The 13,327-nt window shown below is 40.7% G+C and overlaps 1 protein-coding gene across 3 annotated transcripts in view; it reads left to right on the top strand.

Moving 5' to 3' along the window:
- The window catches only part of EDNRA (endothelin receptor type A), a 73,138-nt gene that overhangs the window by 33,162 nt on the left and 26,649 nt on the right, over nucleotides 1-13,327 (top strand). For all 3 annotated transcript variants that reach the window (XM_015101365.4, XM_015101366.4, NM_001009433.1), the window contains 1 exon segment: nucleotides 6,246-6,373. In XM_015101365.4, coding sequence (XP_014956851.1) covers nucleotides 6,246-6,373 — 128 coding nt within the window.

Below are 13,327 nucleotides of genomic sequence, written 5' to 3'. Positions count from 1 at the left end.
CAATCACATAGAAATTGCTTTGTACTAAATATAGTAGTGGCTGGACAGCCTGCTTTGGGACCTACTCATTCTAAAACCAGGGTGCTTATCAGTGGATCATGTGGTACAAGTAGTTAAGTAAGTCTGTGTCAATGGGTTAAAAAATGCAGCCTGTCAATTGCTTTTTTGATGTATTTCTAATGCAAGCATTGTATTTCAAGTGGGTATACCTTATAGAAGACATTGAGTATTTATAGGGCACTTATTGGAGAAGGAAATGGCAACCCACTCCAGTGTTCTTCCCTGGAGAATCCCAGGGATGGGGGAGCCTGGTGGACTGCCGTCTACGGGGTCGCACAGAGTCGGACACGACTGAAGTGACTTAGCAGCAGCAGCAGGGCACTTATAAAGGGAAAAAATTACTTCTCTGGAAATAGAGGAAAATAGAAAAAAATCACGGAGAAGGCGATGGCAACCCACTCCAGTACTCTTGCCTGGAAATTCCCATGGATGGAGGAGCCTGGTAGGCTGCAGTCCATGGGGTCGCTAAGAATCAGACACGACTGAGCAACTTCACTTTCACTTTTCACTTTGATGCATTGGAGAAGAAAATGGCAACCCACTCCAGTGTTCTTGCCTGGAGAATCCCAGGGACAGGGGAAGCCTGGTGGGCTGCCATCTATGGGGTCGCTCAGAGTCAGACACGACTGAAGCGACTTAGCAGCAGCAGAAAGAAATCTATTGCATTTATTTTTAAAACTTTTTATTTTATATTGGAGTATAGGCAGTTAGCAAGGAGATCCAACGAGTCCATCCTAAAGGAGATCAGTCCTGGGTGTTCATTGGAAGGAATGATGCTAAAGCTGAAACTCCAGTACTTTGGCCACCTCATGCGAAGAGTTGACTCATTGGAAAAGACTCTGATGCTGGGAGGATTGGGGGCAGGAGGAGAAGGGGACGTCAGAGGATGAGATGGCTGGATGGCATCACTGACTCGATGGACGTGAATCTGAGTGAACTCCGGGAGTTGGTGATGGACAGGGAGGCCTGGCATGTTGCCATTCATGGGGTCGAAAAGAGTGGGACATGACTGAGCGACTGAACTGAACTGATAGCCAGTTAGCAATGTCATGATAGTTTTAGGTGGACAGCAAAGGGACTCAGCCTTTGGATCCTTTACATGAATATCCATGTATCCATTCTCCTCCAGACTCCCCTCCCATCCAGGCTGCCACATAACACTGAGCAGAGTTCCCTGCGCTATATAGTAGGTCCTTGCTGGTTATCCATTTTAAATATAGGAGTGTATACATGTTGATCCCAAACTCCCTAACTATCCCTTCCCCCGTCCTCCCTCTGTGGTTATTTTCTAAGTCTGTGAGTCTCTTTCTGTTTTGTGAATAAATTCGTTTGTATCATTTCTTTTTAGATTTGGCACATAAGGAGTGTCATATGATAGGTCTTCTCCATCTCACTTTTTTCACCCGCCATCCATGTCGTGCAGCCTGTCAATTTCATAATGTTGATTTTGACACCATCCAAACCAGCCACACAAATACAGAACTTCTACACGAATTGTGCTGTTTAGTAGTTCTTTAATTTTCAGGTGGAGATCAGGACTTTAACTACTTTTTGACTGAAGAAAATTCCCCCGTACTAGAACCACAGCAGGGGGTCCTAAAACGAAATCCATATTCAGCAGATTGCCCTCTGCTGCCTCAGTGACCCTGGACTCTTCCTCTGCAGCCCACTTGAGTGCTTGATTGGACCACAGGACGGGCGTCCTCTCAGGCGCTGCACTGGGTCTCTCATCCAGCTGGACAATCTCAGCGCAAGGGGAGGGCTCCCCACGCAGAATCTGGCAGCTCCTCTCCACTGCGGACTTTTCAGCAGAGCTCTGATCTCCCGCCTCCTCCAACAACTAGTTGAAACGGTGCCTTGTTTGTTTCCACATAAAGAGTGGAAATACGACTTCCGGATACTGTTAAACAATGTTCAAATAGTAAACTATAAGATGATTGCATTTTCTGAGGCAAATTGGTACTGTCAGATTTCAAAATGTGAAAGTACTTTCCTGAATTAGTGAATTGAAATCATTCATTGGTTTCCCTGGTGGCTCAGACAGTAAAGTGTCTGCCTGCAGTGTGGAAGACCTGGGTTCAATCCCTGGGTTGGGAAGATCCTCTGGAGAAGGCAGCCCACTCCAGTACCCTTGCCTGGAAAATTCCATGGATGGAGGAGCCTGGTAGGCTATAGTCCATGGGGTGGCAAAGAGTCGGGCACGACTGAGCAACTTCACTATTGGTTCAACACCTACAGGGTACTAGGTACCGTGTGATGCTCTCCCCACTTCATGTGACGAGTTGACTCATTGGAAAAGACTTTGATGCTGGGAGGGATTGGGGGCAGGAGGAGAAGGGGATGACAGAGGATGAGATGGCTGGATGGCATCACCGACTCAATGGATGTGAGTTTAAGTGAACTCTGGGAGATGGTGATGGACAGGGAGGCCTGGCGTGCTGCGATTCATGGGGTTGCAAAGAGTCGGACACGACTGAGCGACTGAAATGAACTGAACTGAACTGAGAACCAGTTCTCAGAAATCTGCTCTAGGAAAAAAAGATCATAGAAGACTGCTGAAAGGTATTATTTCCATATGCTCTCACTTTTTTTTAAAATGGCACATGCTTTTAAGTACAGAGGGAGTTTTCTGGAAGAAAACACACTGTATAATTAACTCTGACTGCCTTTGGGCAGGGAATTTAGAGTTCTTGAATAGAAGGGTGACTTCCTTTTCATTATATAAGTTTTTATACAGCTTAACTCTTGCAATTTTAAATACTGTATTTTCCATTTTATATGCTAGTAAATAACAGAATGTGTGCATTTCCAGTAGCCTTTTTTAAGCTCCAAAATGACTCCTCTAAATAAGAGAAAAATAGGTGGGCTACCCTTTATGTCTCTTTGCCTTCCTCTTGTATATGTTTTCTTGCTAAGGCAGAGTGGTCTGAAAGGAGTCTTTGAGTATAAAATTACACCAACATTGGTGCCATGAAAGAGGTTAACAGGCAGATCCTACTTGAGGTTGAGCAGGTAAGGTCATGGCAACCCACTCCAGGATTCTTGCCTGGAGAACCCCATGGACAGAGAAGCCTGGTGGGCTACAATCTGTAGGGTCGCAAAGAGTCGGACACGACTGAAGCAACTCAGCACAGCACAGTACAGTTAAGCAAGCCCTGCTTAAGAAAGCCGCTTTAACCAGAAAGAGAAGTTGCCTGCAGGCAGGGACCTAATTTCCTGTTGGCAGCATTAGAATAGTCACTGTCCATACATCCCTTGAGAAGAAAGTGTAGATGTACATCAGGGATGTCTACACTGTGATTGGACCTAAAATTTTTTTCCAATGATTTCTTTCATTCACCTCTGTCTATAATTCCCAGGAAGAATCAATGCTGGCAAAGAAAAAAAAAAAAGAAAAAAGAACAAAAATAACCAAACACCCATTTGTGTCAAAGAAAAACAGTTCTGTGATCTTTTTAGTGCCCATCAATGGTGGCTCAGCGGTAAAGAATCCACCTGCAATGTGGGAGATGCAGGTTCAATTCCTGGGTCAGGAAGATCCCTTAAGAAGGAAATGGCAACCCACTTCAGTATTCTTGCCTGGAGAATTTGATGGACAGAGGAGCCTGGAGGGCTTCAGTCCGTGAGGTCACAGAAGAGTCAGACACAACTTAGCGACTAAACAATACCAGTTCCATGGTGCTGGAGAAGACTCTTGAGAGTCCCTTGGACTGCAAGGAGATCCAACCAGTCCATCCTAAAGGAGATCAGTACTGGATGGTCATTGGAAGGACTCATATTGAAGCTGAAACTCCAATACTGTGGCCAACTGATGTGAAGAACTGACTCATTTGAAAAGACTCTGATGCTGGAAAAGATTTGGGGGCAGGAGAAGGGAACGACAGAGGATGAGATGGTTGGATGGCATCACCGACTCAATGGACATGGGTTTGGGTGAACTCCGGGAGTTGGTGATAGACAGGGAGGCCTGGCGCGCTGCGGTCCATGGGGTCGCAAAGCGTCGGGCACGACTGAGTGAACTGAACTGAACTGATATCTTTCTCTTGAGCTCTTCCTTTACTCCTAACCCTAATTAAGAGTTTAAGTAAGCATTGTTGTCTCCTGTTGTTGTTGTGCTCAACCCTATGGACTGTAGCCCTCCAGGCTCTTCAGCCCATAGAATTTTCCAGGCAAGAGTACTGGAGTGGGTAGCCATTCCCTTCTCCTGGGGAATCTTCCCAACCCAGGGATCAAACCCAACTCCCCTATGTCTCTTGCACTGGCAGACAGATTCTTTACCATCAGCCCCATCTGGGAAGCCCCAAATCTTTTTCAGTTGAGACTGGAAGAGCATGAAACCATGCACTGTGGGGTTTTCCAGATCATTTTCCTTAGCCCTTGTTACGTAGACTTTCACAGGATTTCAGAGTCTCCCTTGTTAAAGCCAGAAACATCCTTTTCTCTTGTTGTTGGATGTATGAATTGGAAAATTTGTTCACATGGATTTCAGGATCCTCTGTCTCCAGGAATGAACCAACCATCCAACCTTAACAGTTCAACTGTTTCAAACCTTATCCTATAACAATTCCTACATGTTTAAATTACATCTCTCTAGTCTTTACTGGAGAATTACTGTTGTGGAACAAAATACTAAACTCTCATTCTATAAAAAGTAATTTTCAGGTCTTCTTTTTAGGGGGTGATTCATCCCAGAAATAATGTTTCGTGTCTTTACTTGCATCAGGCCCTAATAACTAGCAATCAGCAATGGTATAATTATTTTTTAGCTTCATGAGAACTGAAAGTGTTTAGGGAAGTGTTTCTGTGAAGAGTTCACTGGTTATCCTTGGACAGGAGTTTACATGGAAATTCTGAGAAGACACCAAGCAAAACCAGTAAGAATGAGAGGGAAAAGATACCTGAGACAGGACTGGATTGAAGGAAAAGGCCTCTCATAAAACAATACAGAAAAAGGGGGGAAATATGTTTAAAAGTCATACAGGGTCTTAGCCATAAAAAATATAATTATAGAGAGCCCTATGTTATTAAATTTTCAAAATGCATACGTTCTGATTTTGTATTTCTGGAGTAACAGTTTCCCCGCCTCTTTCCATGGACTCATATTAATGACCACACCAGCCATGAAATTAATCCTCAATATTTTAGGCATGGTAGAACAACACTGGAAGGTCAACTTAGAGTTAGTATGGCAATGGGTGCTTTGAAAAACAAGAAAATTTTGTCAGATTAGCATGGTATTATTTCCTATTGAGTAGAGTAAGTTTAAGTTCTGAGTCACTAAGCAAACATTAGAAAGGAAATCAATGCCATTTTTACTCTTGAAAAGGCATCATATATTCAGTTGGGACTTCCTCCATTTATGTGGCTGCGCTGTTATTTAAGCCTATGCTTCTAGTACAATACCTAAGTAGATGAATACCAGCAACTCACAGAGGACTTGTATTCTTGCTACTTATCACACACAGCCTCTAGAGGGTCATCACCCTCTCCTTAGAATTTCAAAGATTTCAAACTGTCAACATGGAAGAATAGACATTCCTGCAAACACTACAAACAGATCATAGTAACCACATTTTCCTGTGTGATAAAGAGAAATCTGAGCCTAAACAAAGATAGGTCACTGGTGTCATCCCTGCTAAAGCAAGGCAGCCTGTTAAGCACAGAGGAAAGTGTGAGTTCCAAGTGATTTTAGGTTGGCAAAGCCAGTATATCCTAAACCACTTCATTTTCCCAGTATTCTCCATAACATCTTATTCAGAGCTTTGGCTGCTTGTCAGGAGTGAATATAATCTCCCAATGCCACTGGTTGAAAATGACTCATTTAACTCATGACTTGGTAAGAACTGATCAAAGATGACTTCCTGCTTCTTGGTTAAACTGTCATCCAAACCCCCAACTTTTGCTCTTCTGAAAAGTGGGTCACGTGACCACTTCCTATAAGATCAAAGATTTATCTCTTGTTATTATATTTATTTATCATTCTCCACATCTTTCAGGGATAGAAAAACTCGCTGAAGCATTAAATTATGAAAAGATAATGTCGATGACAATCTCCTGCTATCACTCCAACTGAAAATCATCGTAAATGATAAAATTTAGAAGTTCAGAAGTGTGATTAGAAATGTGTGTCCAAGTGTCCCATGCTGGCTCTGCCATCTGTCTTACACGCTCTTTCCCTTTTTCAGCTGCTGGCTGGGCGCTGGCCTTTTGAACAAAATGACTTTGGCGTTTTCCTCTGCAAGTTGTTCCCCTTTTTGCAGAAGTCCTCAGTGGGGATCACCGTCCTTAATCTCTGCGCACTAAGCGTTGACAGGTAATGTGGCTCTTTCTCCTCCCTCTTTTGTTGGATTTAGAAAACTGTTTTTCTCCGAAAAAAGAGAACTCAAGGAGTTTTGAGAGCGGATGCCCAGGACAGTGGTTCACTAGTTCCCAGGAATTAAACTATTATCAATCTTGCTGTACTGGTCACAATTACTTTCCACAGTTGCTTATTACTAGCCATCTTTGGTTTAGGCAAACTTGCACCTAGAGCATTTTGCCAGCTATATCCATTTGATATCCTTATGGCGATGAGCTATCAGAGAAGCCCAAGGAATATATTAGATGGAATGAATTTTGGAAAAGGAAATTCTAGGACATCCAAACTCTATATTTTCAGTGGTAGATTTCTCATTGGAAAAAAAGAAGATATGGCTCAATTATGTTTCTAAAGCTTGATTCCTTGAACTGAAGAATGAGTACTCAGAATTACATTCTAATCTATGCTTGAAAGTCTTCCTAAAAAGAGGACAATAGAAGTGCCCTTTCATCCAGCTCTGAAAAACCCATCAAGTGTCTCAAAGTCTTTCCAGAATTCTTCTCAAACATGGATGTCAAGACTTCTTTAAAGAGGTCTTTCTAAATTCCATGAATTTCTAGGAGGTATTTTATATATCTTCTAATTTTCATAGTGGGAATTTTATAAAAAAATGAAATTAGGAACTCTGGTGCTCTTTTTTATATTGAATACAGTCCTTTAAGGGCTTCCCAGGTAGCTCTAGTGGTAAAGAACCTGCCTGCCAGTGCAGGAGACATAAGAAATATAGGTTCAGTCCCTGGAGCAGGAAGATCCCCTGGAGGAAGACATGGCAACCCACTCCAATATTCTTGCCCGAAGAATCCCATGGACAGAGGAGCCTGGCGAGCTATGGTCCATAGAGTCACAAAGAGTCGGACACGACTGAAGCAACTTAGCATGCATGCATAATCCTTAGCAAACACTGTTTAATGGCCTATTTAAGTGGTTTACCTACAATTTAGAAGGTCTTCATTTTTCCTTTCACACTTTAACAGTCACTTTATCAGAGCACCCAAGTCCCATCAACATAGAAATAACAGGCCCACTTTCTTAAAGAACAATGTAAGTGTTTACAGATTCTGTTATTTATCATTTACAATTAATTTTCAGGACCAAAACTTTTATTGTTAAACCATAAGGATACTCATTCCATTGGTAGTAGAAAACTATAATAACATCCTTATTTTAAATGTATGGTTATAGTAATTGTGAAGCACTGAAACAAAATGTTTAGTGGTATTTTAAAAAATAAATTTATTGCTGAAACCAAAACAAAGAACATTTCATTAGCATTTAAGTTGCAGTAAGGTATTGACAAAAATGATAAACACAGCAATGGTAAAAACAAAGATCATAAATAAAATCATGAATAATTAGGATTCGCAGTGATTCTCAGGAAAACCTGAGGCATAGGTTTCTTCTGCATCACATCAGATGTTAAAGGCTGTTGCATACAAATATTTGCATGCCATAAGTAGCTACTATATCACTTCAACTTAATGAATAATTATTATTTGTGACCATGTCTCAAAATATGAGTAAATAATCTGGATTTTATTCACTAATGAATTCTCACTCTGCTGTTCCCACTCCTAGCACCCCAATAACATCATTTTTAGATAATACAGTACTTATGATCGGAGAAGGCAATGGCACCCCACTCCAGTACTCTTGCCTGGAAAATCCAATGGACAGAAGAGCCTGGTGGGCTGCAGTCCATGGGGTCGCAAAGAGTCGGACACGACTGAGCGACTTCACTTTCACTTTTCACTTCCATACATTGGAGAAGGAAATGGCAACCCCCTCCAGTGTTCTTGCCTGGAGAATCCCAGGGACGGGGGCGTCTGATGGGCTGCCGACTATGGGGTCGCACAGAGTCGGACACGACTGAAGCGACTTAGCAGCAGCAGTACTTATGTAAAATAATCATGACAATTTTTTTAATTGTGTTTCCTATATGCAAATTCTTCCTAAATGGTATTCTTAATTGTTACAAAACTACAATTGTGAAACAACATAGTATACACCCATAAACACGTTGACAAATAAATGGGAAAACAGAAACAGGTTTCAAAGTGTACAAGAATATAATAGAGGCTGAAATTACTTTGATTGTAACAGGAAAAGGGAAGATTCATCAACAAATAGTGTTATGTACCATCTGGGGAAAAAACATGTTAAAGGCTTATCTTGTGCTACATATCAATAATATTAGTTACAATTACTCAGTTCAGTTCAGTCGCTCAGTTGTGTCCAACTCTTTGCGACCCCATGGACTGCAGCACGCCAGGCCTCCCTGTCCATCACCAGCTCCCAGAGTTTACTCAAACTCATGTCCTTTGAGTCGGTGATGCCATCCAACCATCTCATCCTCTGTCGTCCCCTTCTCCTCCTGCCCCCAATCCCTCCCAGCATCAGGGTCTTTTCAAATGAGTCAGCTGTTCGCATCAGGTGGCCAAAATGTTGGAGTTTCAGCTTCAACATCAGTCCTTTCAATGAACACTCAGGACTGATCTCCTTTAGAATGGACTGGTTGGATCTCCTTGCAGTCCAAGGAACTCTCAAGAGTCTTCTCCAACACCACAGTTCAAAAGCATCAGTTCTTCGGCACTCTGCTTTCCTTATACTCCAACTCTCACATCCATCCATGACCACTGGAAAAACCATAGCCTTGACTACACAGACCTTTGTTGGCAAAGTAATGTCTCTGCTTTTGAATATACTATCTAGGTTGGTCATAACTTTCCTTCCAAGGAGTAAGCATCTTTTTATTTCATGGCTGCAATCACCATCTGCAGTGATTTTGGAGCCCAAAAAAATAAAGTCTACCACTGTTTCCACTGTTTCTCCATCTGTTTGCCATGAAGTGATGGGACCAGATGCCATGATCTTAGTTTTCTGAATGTTGAGCTTTAAGCTAACTTTTTCACTCTCTTCTTTCACTTTCATCAAGAAGCTCTTTAGTTCCTCTTCACTTTCTGCCATAAGGGTGGTGTCATCTGCATATCTGAGGTTATTGATATTTCTCCCAGCAATCTTGATTCCAGCTTGTGCTTCCTCCAGCCCAGCGTTTCTCATGATGTACTCTGCACATAAGTTAAATAAGCAGGGTGACAATATACACCCTTGATGTACTCCTTTTCCTATTTGGAACCAGTCTGTTGTTACAATTATTACCATTTATTAAGTATTAGTATGTACCAGGCCCTGTTACAAATACTTCCCAGAAATTATTTTATTTAATCCTTATAACAGCTGTGATGGTGCTATAGTTATCCCCATTTTACAGGTGAGGAAGCTGAAGTTGAAAGAGCTTAATCAAGGTCACTCAGCTACTAAGTTTTGGAGCCAGTCAGCAAATAAAAGTAGTGTGTGTTCTTAAACACTATGCTTAAGCATGCAAAAACTCAAACCATCAGGCAGTAGAAGAAGATAAACCAGTATCTTTTTGGTCTCCAGAAAAGGAAGACTTTTTAAACCTAAAAGGGATGGTAGAAAATCTGGGTAAAACTATAAATGCATTTTAGGACATAAAATTTTAAAAGAAGATCAAAGATTCATAAAATTAAAAACCGAATAAAGCAATAATCTGGGGAATATATTTGCAGCAAAACTACATGTTAGTATTCTTGATATTTAAAGAATCCATACAATTCATAGTTAAAATGATAGTACTTTCATATTAAAAGGCATAAGTATAAAAATCACCAAAGAAAAAATCAAAATGGCTAACATTAGTCACTAACATGAATACTGTTCATGTAATCAGAGAAATTCTCATTAAAAAGCATACTTCTCTGGTAATGGTAGAAACCTGAACAGCCCCTCCAGAAAGTAAAGTCCTACAAGTACTCTTGCGCTCTGTTTTAAATTTATTTATTTATTGACTGTGCTAGGTCTTTGTTGCTGTGTGCAGGCTTCTCTTATTGCTGAGGACAGGCTCTAGAGCACTCAGACTTCAGTAATTGCAATTCCCAGGCTCTTGAGCACAGGCTCAATAGTTGTGGCTCACAGGCTTAGTTGGTCCAAATGGATTCTCATCCATTGAGCCATCAGGGAAACCCTGCTTTTGCCTTCTGACCCAATAATTACAATTTTTAGGATAAGTCCTATGGAAATAATCTAAAATTTGAACAAAGAAATTAGGTACATAAACAAGATAATTTACAGAAAATGTTGAAAGCAACATTTTAGGGAAAAGGATAGGGATGTTAAATGCAATTTAAATGTGTAGGTTTGTGAATATAAAATTCCTTGAAAGTAATATGATCAGTATTATTAGTAGTTATGTCAAAGGATAGAATAATGGGTTTTCATCATATTATTAGTAGTTGTTCTATTAATACAAGCAGAAAAAAGCTCTGAAAGTTTATTTAGTTTTATTATCTGTGACCAGTTTTCCTTATTTACTTCATGCTATTCTTTACGTTTTATTTTTCTCATTTGCCCAGCTCATTCCTATGACTTTTTTTTTATATTAACACTAATTTCCTATGACTCTAGCTCTAAAACACAAATGTATATAGGCCTTGTATGGAGATACATGTATATACTCAGCTCAGAGATATTTCCACGCCTACACTTGCCTTTACAGAAGCACCATCAAATTTGGGAAAATAGCATTTTATTTTAAAACTGACTTTTTATTTAGAAAATTTCCCAAACTTTAGGTAAAAACTAGGATGATAACAAGTGTTAGGAAAGAGCCAATCAGTGTTCTAAGAAAGCTGCACCTCTGAGGAAACATCTAACCAAACCCAGAAAAGAACAGCCTATGACCCAAGAATGAGAAAGAAACAGGAGAAAAAAGGCAAGGAAGATGCTTGGCTCCTATAAATAGTAAAACCTTTTTAAGGCAGCTGGGTATAATCCTCTGAGAAGAGAGGCATTGATGAAAAGAGAGACCAAGGAGAGAAAAGAATTTGCTTGGTTTGATAAGAAATATAGGCAACTTTTCATCTCTCCAGAATATTTTCGTGTTACAAAATTTACAGTATGTGCCCTAAATAGTGTTATGTGCTATAGTTTAGTGGTCCGTTTTGCAGTTCATATGAATCTTAATATAGAAAATATACATTTTTTTTCTTGGGACTTACTTGGCAGTTGGGTTCAATTCCTGGTCAGGGAACTAAGATCCCACATGCCATGAGTCACAGCAAAAAAAAAAAAAAAAAAAGAACAGTATAAAAAACTAATTTTTTCTTGATTGAAAAATATTTTAGGACACTTATTCCTCAGTGATATACTATATCATGAATTATCCCTAGATTGAGAAGCATAAGTCATCGTTTAGTTCAACAGAACAACTGGAGAGAAGAGTATGAGGTACAGACATGAGGAATCAGGCCTGGCTGCTGCTCTTTAGAGTTTCAGTGGTTGTGAGCATATGGACATGGGAACCAGGAAGAATGAAATGCACAAGGGAGATATTCATGCAGTGGGATTCCCAAAAGTCCTCAGTCATCAACAACTTCCAGTTCCTTCCTTATTTCATCTTGTTCTGCCCTCTCTCAGGGGACAATATTGCTTCACCATCCCCAGTATAAACCCTACCTGTAAAAAAGAAAAATACCCTACCTGTAGATGGGAGGAAGAAGGGAGCTGGGAGGAGATGATGGGGGAGGAAATGGAAGGACTGGGTCATAGGCTCCTGGTTCTGGCATAGGCTCACCTCAACCACACCCTTTCCTCCCCTGTCTCACGCAGGGAGAAAAATTAACGCAATGGTTCAGTCACCAGTTATCAGTTATGTATCAAATAAAATGTCCTTGGTTTGAAAAAAGAAAGAAAAAAGAATGCCAAGCATCTCGTTCATTAAGACTTGCTCTCAGGTGGTTTTTTTTTGTTTGTTTGGCTTCATCAGATCTTATTTGCAACGTGGGGGATCTTTAGTTTCAGCATGGGAACACCTGACCGTGGCATGTGAGATTCGACTCCCTGACCAGGGTCCAACTGGGACCCCCTGCACTGGGGGCTTGGTGTCTTAGCCAGTGGACCACCAGGGAAGTCCCTAGTCTCCGTTTTAGAGCAAGGAGATGAACCATTTTAAAATTCCACTTTCTCAGAAATCTGCCTTATTCCAGGTTTTTCCCTGGTAATCAGTTCACCATCCTGTGTTCCCTCGCCCTTTCTTTATAAACTGTTGCATTTCACTTGGTACTGACTCAACTTTGAGATCTGTATGGAAGGAATCTTTTTTGACATTTCTGTTTCAAAAGCTTTCACACTGTAAAATGAATCATTCACACTTCATTCCTGAAGATTAGATACCATTTGCTTTGCATCTTGATTTGGTTGCATTATATTCTACTAAAAATAAGAAAATTTCTTCCTTTTTTAAAAAAAAAAAATAAAAGCAAGGAGTAAAAAGAGGGAATTTGGATTCTGTTATGAAACAATTTGCAACTTGGGAATCTCTGCTTTCCGTTTATGAGCTGAATCAAATTATGGCCCAGGAAGAGTCTGTGATTTTTTTTTTTTATATGTTGCTTTTGAGGGAAAATAATGAGAGTAACTGGGCTCAGTAGTAAAGAATCCACTTGACAAAGCAGGAGATGCGGGTTTGATCCCTGGGTCAGGAAGATCCCCTGCAGAAGGAAACAGCAATCCACTCCAGTGTATTTGCCAGGATAATCCCACGAACAGAGGAGCCTGGAGAGCTACAGTCCACGGAGCTGCGAGGAGTTGGACACAATTTGTCAACTAAACAACAATTCATCCAAGCTCTATAACGATTTATCACTTCATTGATTGCTTAGTGAATACTAATACTGGAGGATCAAAAAGGAAAAAAAGGCCTACCTTTCTCAGTCTAGGTATTTGGTTTGGGTTTTTTTGTTTTTCTTTTTTTAATATTTATGTATTTATTTGGCTGCCCAGGTCTTAGTTGCTGCATGTGGGATGGATGAGGGATCAAAACCCGGCCCCCTG

The sequence above is a fragment of the Ovis aries genome, chromosome 17 (assembly GCF_016772045.2).
Source record: "Ovis aries strain OAR_USU_Benz2616 breed Rambouillet chromosome 17, ARS-UI_Ramb_v3.0, whole genome shotgun sequence".
Taxonomy (NCBI): domain Eukaryota; kingdom Metazoa; phylum Chordata; class Mammalia; order Artiodactyla; family Bovidae; genus Ovis; species Ovis aries.
Note: the sequence above shows the minus strand (reverse complement) of the source record. Positions and strands in the feature narration are given on the sequence as shown.